This window comes from Pleurodeles waltl, chromosome 9 (genome assembly GCF_031143425.1).
Source record: "Pleurodeles waltl isolate 20211129_DDA chromosome 9, aPleWal1.hap1.20221129, whole genome shotgun sequence".
NCBI classification, from domain to species: domain Eukaryota; kingdom Metazoa; phylum Chordata; class Amphibia; order Caudata; family Salamandridae; genus Pleurodeles; species Pleurodeles waltl.
The window spans coordinates 552320640-552340182 of NC_090448.1; the positions used below are offsets into that span (position 1 = coordinate 552320640).

Genomic DNA, 19543 nt, shown 5'->3' on the forward strand with positions numbered 1-19543 from the left:
ATCAAAGGCTAAGGCCAAAAAGCTGTGGGGGTACGAGCAGGGGAGAGAGAACTTTACGAGCCTCCTCTCCTTACTGCTAATGCTCGCCTGTGTGGGGCGACCCTGGCTTTCTTGCCTGCGGCAATAAAACTTTTATTAACCTTTCCTGGAAGAAAGAATAATGCCAGGTGATCGGCACGTGCCTGTGTGCCTGTGGTGCTGCCGCGTGCCCACTTCCAGGACGAGCACGTGGCTTCAGATCTCATCAGGCACTTGCGAGGCAATCTGAAAAACACATCTTTCCGGCCAGCCTTGTGCTGATTGGCCGGCTTTCGAATATTTTTAACAGCATGGGCAGGGATGAGAAGCAGCATCTCCTGTCTATACTCGCCACACACACAATACGTCTAGGAGCATTGACGTCTTCTAGGGACAATGCTACAGCCATAGGCTCTCGCGATCGGCCATGAATTCCTCGAGTCTCTCATTTTAGCAAAGCCACAAGGAACCGAGCCAACGCCTTCATGCAGGGCCTCATCTTTGTAATCATTTACACCTGCCTGGTAAAAAATGTTCTGTGCCAAAATCACAATCTGTCAAGAAGCGCTAGGATTTACATTTTGGTTGATTCTTACCTACTATCTTTTCTAATATTGTGTTTGTGTGTGAATGTAGGGTGTGTGGCTGTAGATATTTATATATGTATTTAACATATTAGGCACTATTTACGTAACCCATAATTTACAGTAAGAATGTCATATGTGTCAAATAACTCAACATATTAAAAAACTTAAAAACGTAGACCACGTAGTTAAAAAGCATACATTTATTGTGCTTCAATTATGACATTACATTCTGATGCTATTTACTGATCACTTGACCTTCAGCAGATTTATAAATGTAAAATGAACCCTTAAAATAGCAACGAAGGCCTATAAACTCATGGGCACCTAAATGTCTCTGCATAAATATACATATATAAGACCAAGCATACACAATAAGCTCTGTGTCAATTTATTGCATATAACAATTATGGCATGCTAATATACATATGTCATACTATTTGCACAAACAAATACCTTTATTACATGCCCAGTGCCCCACCAGTACACCATTTTTTTGTCTGAGTGACAGATCCTTTGCCAGACCTACCTATTCAAATCATCCATTACTTACTGTGAAGAATTACCTACTCCCCAACTCCAGTTATCTGATGTCAGATTTCCTCAAGTTTCTGTATAATTTGCCATGTCACATGCCTCTCTTTGGTCTAAGGATGTGCCCTAAGGAGTCACTCCCTCTTTGGAACTTCCTTCTGTCATCAATGATCATCCTGCTTCTGCCTCTCCCTTCTATACTAGGGAATTACTCCCTTTCTGGATCTCTCTTGTGGCCCTACGACTCACCATTTTTGTGAATCTCCCTCGTGACGTCAGGAACCACCCCCTTTCTGGATGTCCCTGGAGGCCACATGAATCATCTTTTATCTGGATTTTCTTTGTGGGCTCAAAATCACTGCCATTCTGAGTCTTCCTTGCGGCCTCTGAATTAACCGCTTTATGGATCTCCCTTTGGAATAACCTTTGTTCTGGATCTCCCTTGTGACATCAAGAATCATCCCCTTCTGGATCTTTCTTGTAGCCTTATGAATAATCTATTTTCTAGAAGTCCCTTGTGGTCTTGGGAATCACTGTCATTCTGAATCTCCCTTGTGATCTCAGGAACCACCCAGAGATCGTCGCCTTTCTGGATCCCTATCTGGATCTCCTTTATGGCCCTAGAAATCACCCCCTTTTAGCAAGGGCTGTGAAAGCTGAAGGTTTAGAAGAGGTGGAATAATGGTAGAATATTGGCTCCTTACCAGTTGTTGACCTGTAGAATCGTGAGCCCTGTGTCCTGTGCAAGCTGTTTCTTCTGCTCTTCAGAAGGGTAGGGATGCTGCAAAAAAATACACAAGGCATAAAGTAAAGTTGGTTAACACAGTCATAAGGTTAAAGAGACTTGATGGACAGGAAACATGGAGTAAATTGACATGAAGCAAAAGAGAGATATGATCATGTGGACACAAGGTACAAAAATGTAAATCTAGCCCATTACTTAATGCTGTTACCAGCTGCCAGTTGTCCTTGCTACTTCAGTACATCTCCATCTCTCCATCAATGGATATCAGTTCATTTCACAAGGGCACATTCATCAAACGTTAACCCTCTGAGGTCAGAGGATGCTCCTTCACCAATCCTGTAAATGTTCAACCGGTGTATCCAGGGGCCACCAAAGGCTCGGCTAGGCAGGGCATTCAACTAGGACCTTAGGTAAAAAGGGGGCTCAAATCTTGACACTTTACATTTTTGTTCAGCTTTGATAAAGCTGGAATAATTGCTAAGGCCCTCAAAATGGGGAAAGTGTCCCAGACCACTGTGGACCTCTGAGGGACTGCATGGGGCCATGAAATTTACACCTTTGCACTAGTTAACTACTCCTTGCTTTTTGGTAGCTCCTGACCACTGGTGAAAACAGTGTGGTCTGCACTGTTCAACACTTCCTCGGTGATTGATGCCAGGCTGAAGAAAGACAGGGCAGTAGTACTATGGATGGCAGTGCCCAAACCCCTCGACTCCATTTAGGTGCGCAGTGCTCGTGAGATGGAGAACAGTTTGTGCCATTTTCTAGCACCTCCGGCATTACATGACCAACATACTGATAGTTGTTGGATGGCCCGCAACTGGGCTGACCACTGAATGTCCAGTGCCAAATCAGTGCATGCGGCACTGGGCAGCACAGCTGTGGCAGTGCAAGGTTCCACAGTGACCTTTTTTGCACCATTAATGTAATCTGCTGCACAGCTGGCTGAAACGTCTCCTCACCAGTCTTCCACCCTTTATATCATGGTCTAACCTGTTGTTGACAAAACACTGGCACGTACGGTCTAAATTGGCCGCAGTGATTCACAGGCACATCCAGTTTTACTATTATTATAGAAATAAGTGCAGTCTGCAAAGGTAAGGTCCCTTCTAAAAATGTTTAAAAAAAATCAAAGGATTGGCGATTAGTACACTTTAAGCAGCCTTACTTATTTCGAACCCTGGTCCAGGCACAGAACCACTCATGGTCCGGCATTCTCCCAGTTTAACTGAGGGAAAGTCAGCACACCGCTTCATGCCTCGCAATCAGGAGGGTACCACCAGAGGATAGCATGTCACCTGAGGCCAATTTTAGGCTTTAATTTAACAACATAATGCATTGTGGTAGTTGTAGTTTTCGATTAATATAATGAAACCATGAAGATACAGTTTAGTGTTTTGTACAAGGACAGTTCCAGATGGAAATCATTGTGTACCCACTGATCTGCAATTATCTGGAGACTTTATTTAAAGACTACTGCTGATCCGGGTGACAGGGCATCTACGATAAGAAGCCAGACCAAAATATTCCTGGGTGCCCCACAGGAAGGCTCACTTTCAAACAAAGCCAGATGCACCACTGTAAAACAGCATATTGGAGGGACAAGAGTTTAAAAACTTTTTTTAAAACTTTTTTTAACCCTACCAAACTGGGCACCAGGAGCCACAAAATAAACTAAAGATTGGACAAAAATGTTCTCCATTAGTTTGGAATCCATCTGGTGCTGTTCCCTTCTCCCTCCTTTTTTCTTTTCTTCAGAAATCACATTTTGGGAAAGACATGCGCTCTTTTTTTCTTGCTTTAGATTTGTAACAGATGGTACCAAACATGAAGGGGTTCTCTGTGCTGAGGACCCCAGATTGTGGAACTGCCCTGCTGATAAGGGCGGGCAGGCTCCTCTTGGCCTCCTGGTCTCTTGACTGTCAGTCGCAGTGATGGATGAGGCTAGGGCCTGCCAGTTGAGGCCTCTTCAAAATGGATTCCGCCCCTTGCTTGACAGCCCAGTGACAGATGAGCAGGCCAGCAGCTGGGACTGCTTCCAACACTAGGCTTTGGGAATAGACTGCTGAGGACACTAGGCCTGGGCAGCTGCCAGGGGTAACCTCTGGGGCTCTGTCAGGAAACTTAGACCTCTGCTGATCACTGAGTGCCTGGAAAAACGACTGAAGATGGTAAGTCACACATACTTCTGGGAAATTTCAAAGGCTGGTTCATGGAAAGGTTTGGCTTTTTAAGTAGTGCCAACATACTGGGAAATAACTAAACTGTAATTGCACCTAATTTGGTGACGTTGAGAGGATTATGTAATGCGATGTGCTTACTCTTGCTTTTTAGGCAAAAACATATTGCATATTGGGAACTGTAGGCCTGTCATTTTAAAAGGAAAAAAATGGAAGTACATTTCTCTGAAAACTGAGTGTTGTGGGATACAAAAGTTAGGACCACAGGAGGACTGGTAGGCTTGGAAACAATGATGTGGAATAAGGAGTTTTGCAATTTGAAGCCCATTTTCTTAATCAGGTTAGTTCCTTCCATCCATTGGCTTTTAATGCGCTGTGGGTGTTGATTTCCACACTTCCCTTTGGATGTATTTGTTTCCCTGAGTCGCTGTCCATTGGGGCACGAATCACATAGTCTCTGGTGGCCACGCACACATCCAGGACATGCAGTCACAGAAGCAATGCAGGAAAGAGGCAGAAAGCATTGTTTGCTACTGTACGTTAATGTTCAAAAGCATTCATGTCAGGACCTGCTGCCCTTCTTCTGAATGCGCCTTCTGTAGCTCTGAATAAGTGAGGTAGAGGGAAAACAAGCTAGCACAAGATCACGTGCATGGTGTGTAGGTAGTGCAGACGGAGACTTAAGTCCTGGTTCTCTGGACTACAGCTTTAGCTGTAACAATTCTCTGCATATAACCTCTAGTGAGCAAAATAAGTTTTGTATTTGCTACAAGGCCTTTGCATACATAAGAAGGCAGAGGGGAATATAATCCCCAATGCAAATATTTTCTGGACCCTCTACAGAGCTCCCAAGTTTTCCAGTTTCATGCGTGAGCAGCGCATACAGTCCTGATTCATTTTCTGTAATTTAGAACCTACATTCATGATTTTATAATGGGGTAACTGTGCCATTGTCAGCTAAGCAGTCGACCCAACTCCGTGTTATTAGGAACACTGTATGCAAATTGTGTGCTTTTTACATTAAACCTAATGCATTTAGGCTATTGTAGTCTTGATTTCAGGCGTGGCTCCTCCAGATGAGTGGAGGAGCGTCGCCTCTTTGCTTGGTCAGGCAGTGACAAATTTGTCACTGCCTGACTGAGCCACAGGAGTCTAGGGCAGTTCCATGGCAGGGAGGAGGAGTGGTGGGCACTTGTAACTGCGAATGTCAGTCTGGATGGCCACATTAGGCTGGTCTAAATGACATGCGCACTTACATTTCTCCAACCTGGCTGTGCTACACAGCTGGGCTAGAGAAATGGTGCAGGCTCCCTGTGCTTGAGCGAGCATCAAACAAGCCCGCTCAGGCCAATCCAGATGCCGCTCTCATGCTTGCTTGCTTTAGCATGAGAGATTGGGAGCCTGTGCTTTGTGCCCCCAGAGGCTAGAAGAGAGTAGCGTCTCAAAGGAGGCGGGCAGCTGGAGTTGCATAAAGAGAAGTTTAAAAAATATATTTTTAACACCCCCCAACTACTCCTGAGAGTCCTCCACCCTTGATGGGCAGCAGCTGGCCCTGCTTGATTTGCTTGCCTTGAATTAACTAAACTAACGACCTAGATAGCAAAGATTTTTAGGTTAAAAGCCTTGGAATGGAGAGTCATTTCTGGCCAGTCCTCGGATTTAGTCAACTACTCTATCCATGACCAAGGTAAGAATTTGTGCTTGTGTCCATTGAAAAAATAAAGCCTGGGTAAATCAGTTTTTAAGTCTTTCCTGAAAGCAATAACGTTAGGATCCAGTGTCATGTCATCAGTGATAGAATTCCACAATCTGGGTCCTTAGCATAACAATCATTCCTTTAGCTATCTGATTTTATTACACGACACACAAGTGAATATAGTAATATTCACCACCATTGTTCCTTAATAAAACCAGGACTGTCCTTCACAGCTAGCTAGGAGAATCTGCAATAACTTCGTTTCAGGGATTCTAGAATTATACGCACTCCGCCTTGCGCTTTTCGTTGTCCACCTGTGAATTGTAGTTGTTTTTTTCTCAGCTAAGGAGGTGGGGCAGTGTGGATTGCTTTTTAAGTGGTACATGAAACCTTGAAATCAACTCAAATCACACACTATGTGCTGTCCGTACTATAATATAGTGTTAACATGCACTCTTTGCACCCTGGTGCCGTTCGGCCTACGCCTCTACATAAAACTACAGTAATACAAGTCCCACAATGCAGCGGGCTGCAAGGCAGGGCTGGCTCTGTTTGTCACACATCACATGGAAGCCCTCGGCAGCTACACACTTTTCATTCAGAGACTCTGCATCCGGTCCCGACACACACATTGCTACATAAGAACATCTTGTCCAATAACCACCACAATCAAAAGAAACGAGCTGTGAAATTCCTGTACAGATCCTGTTCCCCAAAATAGCCCCCTGGTGTGTTTATTCTGCGGTTCCTTGCCGCTATAGGGCACAGGCGCCATTTCTGGACAGAGCCGGGGAAGCGGCCTTCAACCGCCTAGTTATCCAACAGCGCCAGCGAAGGGGTTCAGGGTAATTGGCTAGAATTGATTACCCTTACCAGCCTCTAATAGGTTTATAGCTCCTTCAATTAGTAACTAATTGGTCAGCCTTCATTAACTTGGCTTTGTTTAACTAACCAGGGAAAGGGAAGGCAGCTCTCTAATTGCGCGGCAGCTCAGTGGCAGCTCGCACGTCGCCCCAGGCTCTCTGTGATTTTGTGCGGTGGAAGGCCTCATTTCCACACCCTCTCTCTGTGCCTTGTTCCGAATTCATTTCGATTTTTTTAAATTGGGAACTTGATGGGAGATGATGAGTGGAAAGTGTTACATTTAGAATTAAAAAAAAGCATTGCCAACCCTGCAGTTGTAACGGGAGTAAAAACATCACACCCCCTCTCAAACCAACAACACACCCTTCTTCCACTGGACCGTACAGATGTGGCAAGTCGCTTCATGTCATGTGTGACACCTTCAGCCAATCCTGGCTATGTATTATACTGTATTGTAATAGTATTTATACACAGCTGCCAAGTTTCCCAGGTCCATGCGTGATGTCCTGATCCAGATCAGGGTCTTTTCTTTGAATTCTGGAACTTGTAGTCCTGTTTTATAATGGAATAAATACATCTACAAGTCTCAGAATTCACTAAAAAACCTGGACTGGAGTGGCACATCTCGTATGGACTGGGAAAACGTGGCAGGGCTGTTTATACAGCAGAGTCATTCAACTTAAATTGTGGATGAGAGACAGGACGGATCTAACATATTTTGACCCTGTGACCTTACAGCTACCCAAAGGGCAGTGTCCTATACCACAGCCCATTGAGCTATCTTCTCCTTGAGTGTCTAGGACAGGCACAGACAGCAGCAGTGCATGCTTCTTCAGAGATCCCAAATTTCCTTGTTCCATAAGTGAGTAGCTCATCCAGTCTAGGTTTTTCTTGGCATTTTGAAGCATGTTGTCCTGATTCTATAAGGGATAAACAGGACAACAAATCCCAGAATGCAAAGTAAAATACATGGACTGGAAGAGGTACTCAGACTTGGACATGTGAAACTTGAAAGCTCTGAACTTTATTCACACACCCCACAAGGGCACAGCAGCAACAGAAGCTTCCTTACAGCAAAGAAAACTAACAAAATACATGGCATAACTGTATTCTTCCCTCAAGCACACACCAAATACCACAGTAGATGACTTCATGTCATCAATGCAATGTTCCAGTTGTGGGCTTTTCTTTCTCAGCACAGCCCCCCATCCCATGCAATCAGGGCGCTGCTCTCATGCTATGCTTAGCATGAGAGTAGGGCCAGGACTGGTCTGAGCGGCTTGTTCTGATGCTCGAACACTGCATGGGAGTCTATGCAGTTTCTCCAGCCCGGCAACGTGCACATGTCAGTTTGGCCAGCCGGAGACGACCGGCACTTAGTGCATCGACTCAACCCCCTCTCCCCCTCCAGACCCTCCCATGGACCAGCCCGACCCTCCCTGCACCTGCTGGTTGAGTTAGTGAAGTATAATATCGTTTTATTTTTTAACTGCTGGTTCTTGGCCAGGGAGGTGAGAAATTCCTTCGTCATTGTGAAGGAGCTGCCCCCAGGGTATAACACATCCAGCTGCATCATAAGCTTCCTATAAACATACACAACAGGTATTACACACAGGCATCAGATGTAACAGGCATCAGATACACCAGCTTCCCTTTATTTCATGTTACCCAATAGCTTCATTTCGGCAGGCCACCATAATTTAAGTCCTGGGATTTTCAGTTCAAAATTATTATTATGAGCTCATTTAGTTTTAGTATTCAGACCAAGACTACTACACCCAGAATGCAATATGATGACATGCCACCATGAAGAGACCAAGCGACACAAGCTACATCAGCTGCAGCACAGGTAACAGGCTAAGAACCCCTTACAAATCAAACATACAGATATAGCTGACAAGTGACTTCATGTCATGTGTGACACCTTCACCAGTCATGCCTTCCTACCCAGGAACCTTTTCTCTTTAGGGGCTTGTAATTTCGTATTTAATATTCAAAGCAAGGGCTGGAAAAAACATAGAATGTATTGAACTGTCGACTAAAAGCCAGGACTTGCTCAAGGTCTCAAACATGAACAAGTAGCAAACACACACTTAAAGGTATTTCATGGAAGTTGATTCTACACTTGGGTAAAGGGTATACAGTCTGATGAAGTCTGATGCTGTATACTTTGAATTACACTGAGTAGTGTGTGGGCAAACAGTTAATCCGTTTGCCGTGAGTTGCTCTAAATTTAGCAGTGCACTGTGGCCCTGATGCCTTTTCCTCCTGGAGTCCTGAGGCTAGCTGCCTGAATGGTGCACCTGCATCGAGCTAATTCTGCTTCCGTTTTTTCAGTCGTGACTTTTGTAGGTTAACATGATTAATGATGTAACATGAAGGGAAGCACGAATGCAGAGGGTGCCCTGTACATAGCTTAGAGAAATTACATTTCAGCTCAGCAGAACTTCCCCACATTTATATTGATGTCACGTGCTCGAGATGGGTAAATCCCCTGGTGAATTCTGGGAGTTTAGGACTGGCCTTATTAGGTGAATCAATGTTTTGTGTCCTTTCTGTCTAATAACACATTTACAGTAGAGGGCATTGTTGGTAGGGTGACAGGATAACTCCATGTCACCAGAACACCCCTTTCCCATTCGGGGACTTTACCTTTACATATCATTGTAGTCATGCGTGTTGGTCCAATCGGTTCAACTAAAATGAACCAAGACTACAACTTCCTGAATGCAGTGATATCTTGCATAGCTACTTAAACGTCTTGGCCTTCAAGCCCCAACACGCAAATAGGATTTTTGGCCAGGATTGGATAACTTTCATAGTTGATGGGCACATGATGTATCTTGTCACATTTGAGAAAATCCTTGGTTCAAGCAAGTGATGTTCTTATGGATTTGTTAGGTATTCTTTTAGCCCACCTAAAACATCATCCCATGCACATACAGGGACATTCTCATGTTTCTCAAAGGGGCCATCCAGGGTAAAGAAAAACAATTCTCTTTACCCAGTCCTGCATCGCTAGAAATCACCAGCAATAAGCATTTTGAATGTTGCTTTGTTTGACGATGTCAGCTGGGGATTTTAGGTGTCAATTTCTAGCTTCATAGCTACTGGAGCACTTTGTAGAGTGCTTGGAGCCATATGCTGACTGGTAGTGTCAAATTCCTGTATGAGGTAGGGGCGAAGTCATGGATCAAACCAGGAACATTTCATTGCTTATATAAGGGATTTATATAGTATACATGGAAGAGTTTAATTCTAGAACACAAAGATTTAAATCCCAAGCTTTTACAAATCACTGTTTTCAGGTATGATAGACCCAAAATGTAAAGATGCTGAAAATGAATCTTTCTAACTGGAAACAAAGTTTACCAACGTCAGACTTGTAAGTAACCCCAAAATGTAAAGTATTTGAGGGCGATGGATAATTCGTAGATTAAGGGGTAAATGATTAACTGTTGTGACACTAACGTGAATGAAATTTGGTCATTCAAGTTTGGGTAGATATTTTCATTTTGATGTACGATTTTAGTTTTTATTTTAGGACATTTCGAGACTATTTTTGCCAATTGCTTATGAAAGGTTTCCTAATTCTCCTTCCTTTTGCTCCTTTAGATCAGATCTAATGTTTAATTCAGTAGGGGTGCCTGGAATTGAGCAAATGCGTACATGCATGTATAGGCATCTGCGAGGTGCAAACGTTGCTAGAAAATAAGGAGTGCAGATTAAAAAAATTAACGATTTGGATGGGGAATGTCCTCTTTGAGATTCTTCTTAAGCAGAACAAGTTATCCATGAGTTCTATCTGGATTATATATGCAAATCAATATAGAAACAATGATTTTAGCTGGAGCATGATGCATGCTGTGATCCTGTGGTACTTACAGAGAGATGCTGAAAAAGCCACGCCCTCATGATGTTGGTGGCCACTTTGGGGAAGATGCCTCGTTTCTTATTTCGCTTTTTGTCACGGTCAAGATCATCGTCGTCCCCCGTACTGGGCGATGCCACACTGTTGTCCATACAATCCCCTGCAAAAAAAAATCAGGCAATACTGTGAGGGGCCATGAACATAGCTGCATATTATTTTTATATTTTTATGTACAGTAGTTTTAAATACTGCTGTTGTGTCAGCTTTTGACCACCTCAAAGTACTTACATAGCAGTGTTAAAAGTAAAATAATAGCATAGAAGTCTGTTTCTACCACGGAACGGCCACTATATTGCATTTTCTTGCCACTGGTCATGGGCATGAAACCCGCTCTCTCCTGCCATACTTCCTATCATTAACTCATATTTCAATTTTCCACTCTCATCATCTTTTTAACTCCAGTTTTCTTGTTTCACCATTCTCCATGGTCTTGTCACCTGTTTTTTCAGTCTCTCCCTCTTCTTTCCCTGCTGCCTTCCTCCCGCTGCGGCCATCTCTGTAAACATCATGCAACACCTGACAAACCCAGAGAAACTTTTTTCATTATTCAGTGAATCATGTTGGTCCTGTAACCCCTGCTAGAGAGCAAACCGAGCAAAACAACAAAGGTTGGAAAAAGGTGTGCTTTCTTGGCAGCGTCAAGGCAACTTCTCTTCCTGATCCCTTCTTCTGCCCTCAATGCCGTTTACCAGTTCAAGTTGGCATGGGTGCCCACCTATCTCTCACTTCAGCCTCCCTTCACCCCCCGCATACACTTTGCCTTAATAAACATAAATCAGAAGAGCGCTGTCAACAGCTGCCGCGCTTTCATATCCTGCGGCAAGAAAGAGGCTTAAAAGCCTGCCTGGAGGGCAAGTAAATTATGCATCAGAGAGGTGGCGTCTCTGGGCCTGCCATGCACCGTAATGGCGCATCCCCTGCGCCGCGCGCCAGCCCTGCTTTCCCTATGCAAGCTCCTCATCTAGGCCAGACCCATCTCCATAGGAAGAATTAAAGGTGGCTCAGGAACAAAGGCAGGCAGCAACAAAGGGATGGTGGAGGAGGGGAGCGGAACCAATGGGAGCTGCCTTAATCAGCTCCTAGCGGGCTGCCGTTCCATGGGGGGAGTGAGGGAGCTGGCAGAGTGCTTCTTAAAGAGTCTTGCAAATGTCAAGGGATCTTATAAAGGCTGTTGCTCCATTAGAAGCCGGGCCTTCTTATCAAACTTGTTTGCAGCAACTGATAATTCAATATCAGGATAGCTCAAGGTCATGATTCTCAACCTGCTTCCCCAACAAGCCATGCACTTCTTCAGGGTGAAGAATCCCTCTTTGTGGGCCAGATAGATACTTTTTTGTGGGAAAGAAATAAGTTACTTTCCGGTAACAATGTTTGCAGGTTGTTGTCGTTCTTCAGGAGGGGCAAAGCACCAGGAGTTAAGAGTCCAGAAGTCATTATTGGTGTCTGTCTGTTCAACGTATCTCCCCAATGTATATTCACCCACCAGAAGATGCTAAGAAAAGCTAATCATAAAACCATACCTAATGCCTGAGAAGTAATTTAGCTATTTTGGAAGCTTCAGTACTTTTGACACTGTCAATTTAACAGAGGCTAAAAGTATTTTTTTAAAGTGCACCCACATTCTTGAAACCTGTCCACAAAGTGACTGGTCTCTCTTGCTGCTCATTCTAAAACACCTGTTCTAGCCCGCGATCTCCCTGAAGTAACCATTTCCTTTCTGTCCTGAGATAGCCGGGGTCTTCAGCTTTCCCTCCAACTGCCTGTCATATATGACATCTTTGGGCCAGAGCACGCTTGCACGCCTCCTGACAGCAAGGGTATCAATGTGGCGGCAGTGCTGACCTCCTATGGGTACCTAGTGGTTGCTCCATCAGAGGGAGTCTGCACACACACATCACAGAGGTCCTTCTGGCCATCCTGAGAAGGCCTTGGGCTGAAATTGCCATCAGGGTTGAGGATACTTAGGCCCAGCTTTAAGAGGGCCTAGCGCCTCCTTGCACCACATTAGAAGCTTCTTTTACGCTAATGTGACCCAATGAGGCCAAAATCGCTGCAATAGATTTACAAAGTGGTGTAATGCATGCATTGCGCCACTTTGTAACCCCTTGCGCTACATTTTGCCTGCGCCAGGCATAATGTATGCAAGAGGGCGTTCCCCCGTTAGGGGGGCTGAAAAAATGGCGCAAAGAAATCTAAAAGATTTCTTTGCTCCATTTTTTGCAGCATTTTTAACACTTGCTCTGTACAGGCCTTAAAAGGGGGAGCACCATTGGTTACAATGGCCCCCTATGTACTGATCAGGGTTAGCGCCAAAATGTTGGCACTAACCCTGAACAGCACATCAATAGCATCAAAAATGTTGGCGCTATTGTCCACTACCCTGAGCCATGATTTGCCATATTTTAAATATGGTGCACACATGACGGCGGTAGGAGGGTGCTAATGGGCGCAAGAAAAATGGCACTGCAGCACCACTTTTCTTAAATCTGCCCCCTGGTGGAGTCACCTTTATAAGCCAATTATATTTGGAATTTTGCATGTGTCGCTTCGACTCTGCCCCCTCCCACCAAACATATCAGTGGTGCACTGTGTATAGCCCTAAATGTTTCACTCAATCCCATGCATGTTGAACTGCACACAGCAGGGACCATAAAATGTAAACATAGGGTTTGTGTTTATCTTGTCCTTCGAACTAGTCTTTAACAAATAAGTTAGCATCCTACCCCAGAAAAATCTATGTAACAACAATGATTAGCAACCAATGCAAGCCACATCTCAATGTCTGACATTTTACCTGAAGGTGAGAAAATTCATGTCGTGTGTTTGTATATATTACCCATAATTCTCAGGAAACTAAGAACATTATGTTTGTATGTATGAAAACACCTAAATTTAACGCATGTATGTACTGGTTGTCTGCAGTGCTTAATTTGTGAAAGAGTGCTGGTGTCCGAAGCTCTGCTCAGAAGCAGGCTGCTGGTGCAATTAAACATCAGTGTGCCGAATACCAAGGATGGTAGGCTTTAAACCCCAACCAGACACTCCTTGTCACTTTTTCTCGCTTTTACAGGGTCCTGTGACAGTTTTGCCATCTTTCGCTTACTCCGTCTTTCCAATCTGTGTGTATTTCCCTCTCTTACACTAAGTAAATACCTGATGCAAGAAATAAGGGCTGGACTCCAAAAATAAGTGCTGGTGGCCAGCACAGGCTCAAATTAAGCTCTGGTTATCTGAAAATCTGCCTTGGATCTGGCCCACTTGGACATATATTGGCCACTCATGGGCTAAAGAATACCACTTACGTGGTTCTCAGGCAGAAACTCATGTACCAGCTTGTGCCTCCATAATGGTCGCTTAGCTGCCCTTACTTCAAAGTTTAACAGTTCCCTTTGGGGCCCAGGTGACGCTTTGGTGCTGTAGCAAGGGCAACAGTAGGCCCACTTCCCACCACGACAGCGGACTATTTCAGAACATTCTTTGGAGAATTTAAAACATTTAGGGAAACCTGTGGGTCCGCACTTCGTGGATAATATGTGTTTCATGTACTAGTTGGATATCAAAAATGTATAAACTCATTTTTCTAAAACTGAGTGAATACCTGAGTGCCAATCTGCTTTCCTAATTCTTGCATGTCTTTAGGAGGAGTATATTTTATACATTTACTTTCAAACAGAGATAAATCTAATTTGTGAGCCAGGGTACTCTAGGATAATTTATTCACAGCAAGAAGCAGATCGGGTGCTTTATCCCTTTCACCAATCACAGATCCTTCCAAGATCAGTAATAAGATTCAATGTGATCCATGCTACAGTGTTAAGTGCTCTTACAGATTCTGCCTCACGTGGCACTGGACCAGTGACAGATTTGGAAGAAGCAGACAGCAGGGACAGGCCATGTGACAACCCATCTGTGGATTCTTTAAACCAGAAATCTTTTTGGGGTATGCGAGGACCTTCAGCGAAGTTGGACCTTTTGTTGGATCTCAACAAGTCAGGCAGCCTGAAACTATTCCTGCTCACAGGTGGGGGACCGTACCAAGACCTAGCTGCATTACCAAAATTACATTCCCATGTCTTCCAATCCCGCCTCCCTCCCTGCAAGGTTGGGATTCCCCCTGGGAGACAGAGATAACCTGACATTCCTGCATTAGAGAATGTAACAATTCTCAGGCAATATTTATTACAAATTCATGAACATGACATTAACAAAACATTTCACAGTATTGCTGCATCCTATTTACAATATGACCATTAAGTCATTTTTGGAGGTAACTAATAAATGGTATCTGTTAATAATAGCCCTTTAAGGAGTCATGGTTGGTCACCCCTCCAGGCACCTATGACATTGACTATTCTGATTTACTTGGGGGCTGTGTTCCCCCTAAAACAAGTTTCACATCACAAGGGAAACTCACCTGCCCCCTCAAGATAGAGGGAGCATGGGCCAGCATGAAATCTGGACCCCTGAACCACAACCATGTCAGAGCCAACCCAAAGAAAGGCTCCCACCTGGCACATGGTGGGAGATGGTCAGTGGCAATCAGGCCATACCTTGGTCTCCAGGCACAGTCACCATCCTCTAACTTCCCTAGGGCCATATAATGGTGTACTGTGGGAGGCTATGGACAATCGCTGTAGCAGGCGTCCCAAATCCTTCTCTACATCCTACAGAACACCCAGCCCTGGTTTGAGCTAAATGCTTCCAATTCTATTTTGAATTCACCTCCCCTTTTAGTCTTGATGCCAAGGTTGTCCATCAGATTTGAGTCCAAACATGACTCCTTTCCTGCCACAATGCTCCCCTGAATAAGGCTATCTGCATGGATGGGTGAGTGGGCAAAATTCTTCCTGATCCGAAAGAAAAGAAAGGTTTGGGATGCAGGTGTGTCGAAGGTCATCAGGGGCAGCCGGGCAAAACTAGGTAAGGCGAGTGGGGCTGAGATCCCCTTTTTAGCCCACCTGGCTGCCCTTGCCAACCACCCAAGCACCCCCACTGCCCGTCTGCCAGCCAATCACGAAGTTTGCAGAATGTCCGCAAAAAAATTAATTACAGTGCCCACAGTTGGCTGCCGCCCAGAACCGGTAAGACTAAGCCCATACCTGTCTTGGGGGCCTGCCATCAGTTGGCATTGCCCTTGGTCCAAAGCCTCATTGCCATTCTTACATATGGCTGTCTCTGATATGTTTCACAGCTGTAACAGTAAAAAAAAAATGAAAATATTACCTACCTATAGCAATCTGTTTGTGGCTTGTAGATTCACATGTTTTGCATACCTCTGGTGTCTAGAGGTTGGGTTGGAATTACCACTTGTTTTTTCCAAAGTTTTAAGTCCTTGGGGTTTGATCATGGGAGTGCTCATGTGCACACACAGCATAACCTCAGCCTACTTAGGCTCTGATCCATGTTCTATTGTTAGATTATGTTTTTCCCAGCATCAAGGTTGTTTCAGAAACTGCAGAGCTACGCAGAAGAGATGAGGGGGTCTGCACTCTGACACTCCCACTGTAAACTTCCAAGGACTTTTAACTTTGAGAAAAACAAGAGGCAATTCCGACCCAAACCACTAGATGATGGAAGAAAGAAGAGCATGTGTTTTAAAACAACACATGCTGCACATATATGGTACAAAAAACGTCATTACAGTCCTGCAAGCTCCTCCTTCAGATCGAGCCTGGCCCGAGATTGAACTCTAATGCTGGCAGTCATCCCAACTATGTGTAACTCAAGGATGAAGATTGGCTGCCCAGAACATGAGCGAGACAGGGGGACAAAAGAACCCCAAATTAAGCATCTATAGACAACAGTATCATCAGTGTATGACAGCACCATGTGAATCAGTAAAAGTCACTTGCGACTTTAATTAGTTAAATTTTTATATTTTGTTATATCATAGTGAATGCTGAATGGTATATGCCTTACAGGGGCCATTGGAACTATGCAATTTTATGGGTGTGGCCTTTTCTTCATAATTATGGATGTGCAGCATTTGCCACATAATCCATCATCTGCTGCATAACCTGCAGATTAGTTCTACCTCAAAGGGACCAAAGTTTGCTAAATACAGGGCAACACGTGTTGCTGAGCAGTGGATGGCCTTCTGCAAAGATTGACTGGTCATCTTTCTGTTGCTTATTGCTGTATTTGTGTGTCAGAGTATTACTAATGAGATGAAAGCTGTACCCACGGAGTTGACGTGTAAAAATGTTAAAATAATTAGGTAACGCTATCACAAAATGTGCCACATTTAGCCGTATAATCTGCCTTTTCTTGCCTCGTAATTTAGTTGGCCTTGCCTCATAATTTGGTTCTTCCCGCCGCATAATTCCTGTGTCCCTGATCGTACGGTTGGGAAGCGCCATCCAGGGTGAGCTTCTGCTAAGAGCTACCAGTTTTGTTCCGGGGTGGAGGTAACATTCCCCGGCTGGATTTGCGACACCCCCTTTTCCGAAGGAAAGGACGCTTGCATCCTCAGTACCAGCTGGATGCTGCTTGAACAGAGCCAAGTCTATGCTCCGCATGATTGAGTTCACCTCTGACTCATGTTCTCAACGTTTATTTTATGCTTTGATTCAATTTTGCGTTCCAGGCGCAGGCCACATCCCCCTCTCGTACATAATTATTACTTCGAGCTACGTGTCTGTGCTGCTTTCGGAGGTGGGGAGAGAGGAGAGAGCAGTGGACGGGTGGGAGTGGGGAGGAAGAAAGGGAGGTTCCGTGGCTGACCGGTACAAAGGAAAGCGGCAAGTGGACGGGCAGGGAAGGGAGGTAAGAAAAGGGAGGGATGAGGTAGGAGGAAGAGCTGAGAGAAGAGAAGTTAGTGGATGTCACTGAGGGAGGACAGGGGGGAGGGCTGTGACAGCGGTGGGGGAAACACAGAGGAACAGGCCCAAAATAGCAGCACCAATTGGCCGTGTATTCTACAGCAGCCAGAAGACTGATCATCAACAAACTTTCTAGAGGTGGTAAAACGGAGGTAGATCGTCAGGGGGTTAGGACCCCATCCTGTGGAATGCCCTATCCCGGCCTTTAGATACAAATCACACAGCTTATGAATCTGGAGCCTGCCAAAGATGGAACATTTCAGACACCTCCTCACAGATCAAGGATCTCAGCAAAACATCAGAGACGAGCCCCCCCCCACCCCCCCCCCCCCCCCCCCCGGACTCCAATCTTCTATGTGTCATCATTGTAACTATCTCATCTAGTAATCTGAAATAACCAAAAACGACTGTGGCACTGTAAGAGGTACAAGATAAATAAGTAAATGAATATTCAGAAAGTGTAGGGGAACAGAGCGAATGGCGGCTATAGAAGCGGCGGAAAGGGAGGAGAGGAGACGGGGTAGGAACAAGGACAGAGACAAGAGCAGGGTTGGACAGGAAACCCAAATCAGCTCGGGCAATATTCAAACCAGCCTACACGGTGGCAGGCCCGAGTAGAAAGTGGCACGGGAGCATGCTTGGTTCATGGCAGCCCACCCTGCTCTCAAAGAAGCCCCCTAGCCTGAAGCCCTCCAATAAAATGTCAGAGTAGCATAAAGACACGCCCAACCTTGGTTAGGCATTAGGAAATTGCAAAGAAAAGAAAAATGTACGAACATAGAGCAGCGGATCAACCAAGATTAAGGGGTAGATGGGGGCTGAGGAGACCCAGATATGAACCAGAATCAGGTGCTTATGTTGTTCTAGTGACAGAGTACTGCACTGAAAACTTTGGAGACTGAAATCCTCCACAAAAGCATACACTGTTTACACAATTGATCATGGAACTTACCCACGCGGGGCAGAGAGAGATAACAGCAGCATAAACTTCGCGCACACCCAGTTAATGGGCATTTAACTTGCTTTGGTGTAGCGGGAGGGGGAAGTTCAGACTCTATGCCCATTCGGTGCTTGGCCTCTCTGCTCATAGAGTGTCCATTGTGTGTCAAGAGGGAGGCGAGCCAAACCACACTCTCCTTCGTGATCGGTGTACATAAATTCACAGGGCTTAGACATCCACAGCATGTCGGCAGTGAGAGAATGGTGAAAGGTGCAGGAAAGAGCACTAATGTGGTGAAAATATAGTGTTTTTAGAGGGGGCACTGAAAAAAACGGATGGATAAAGGAATTTGGGTAGGGGTCATGTGTTTAGTTTGTAGAGCAAGTGGATTTGCGTATCATTTTTTTAAACAATACAAGGTTGTAATGTTCCAGGTATGGGAAAAGTCCCTTTTCCAAGTCCATGAGAGGCCAGAGTTCCTTTAAATATGTTTTCCAGATACACTCTGGATGTTTTTCTGCTTCAGAACAAAAGCGGTGAAAGAAAGGGACGGAAAAATCATGTTCAAACATTGAAACGTGAAATAAACCAGACTAGGGCATCCAGAATGCGAAGCCAGAAGTGTTCAGGAATTGAGGCCAGGAGGCAGGCTGAACACAAAATCTACACTCTCCATTTCACTCAAAAGCTTAAAACTGTAAATGCATAAAAAAGTCCACACAGTATACATATAAGCCCAATAAGCCATATAAGCCCTAAATGGCAGAGTTTTGCATTTTTTATTCTGTCAAAATTTTGAGAAGTTTAATTTTTTTGCTGTTTGCAAAAGTTCCCAAGATAAACTTGCAGTCCCCGTTATTGGGGACAGACTCCTAACTGAGTGATAGCTATTGCAAACAATAAATTATGACTCTGTAGAGTCCGATTTTATTGGGTGCGATAAATATTAAACCAATTACTGGACAACCCACAATGAAGGCTATAGCAACAAACAAAAAAGTGCACAAGTACCATTTACTCCCTCAAGCGAACAGGCAAGGGGAAACTGTGCAACCTATTTTTTTTTTACTTATTCTTATCCCTTCTTCCCCTCTTGCCACCTCCAAAAAGAACCCAAGTCAGTATCAGACTATCAGAGACAATAGTGAAGCTTCACTGAATCAACTGCATGTTGGCTACATCCTGGTTTAAGCTAGACTTGAGGTTCAAGGTGTCAGATAGATGAGGTCC

The 19543-nt window shown here is 44.6% G+C and overlaps 1 protein-coding gene across 5 annotated transcripts in view; it reads right to left on the reverse strand.

The window, feature by feature from the left end:
• MEIS3 (Meis homeobox 3) overlaps positions 1 to 19543 on the reverse strand; it is a 117229-nt gene that overhangs the window by 26792 nt on the left and 70894 nt on the right. For all 5 annotated transcript variants that reach the window (XM_069207488.1, XM_069207485.1, XM_069207487.1 and 2 more), the window contains exons 8-9: positions 10507 to 10652; positions 1841 to 1917 (exon numbers count right to left, since the gene is read on the reverse strand). In XM_069207488.1, coding sequence (XP_069063589.1) covers positions 1841 to 1917; positions 10507 to 10652 — 223 coding nt within the window. The remainder of the gene's footprint in view (positions 1 to 1840; positions 1918 to 10506; positions 10653 to 19543) is intronic.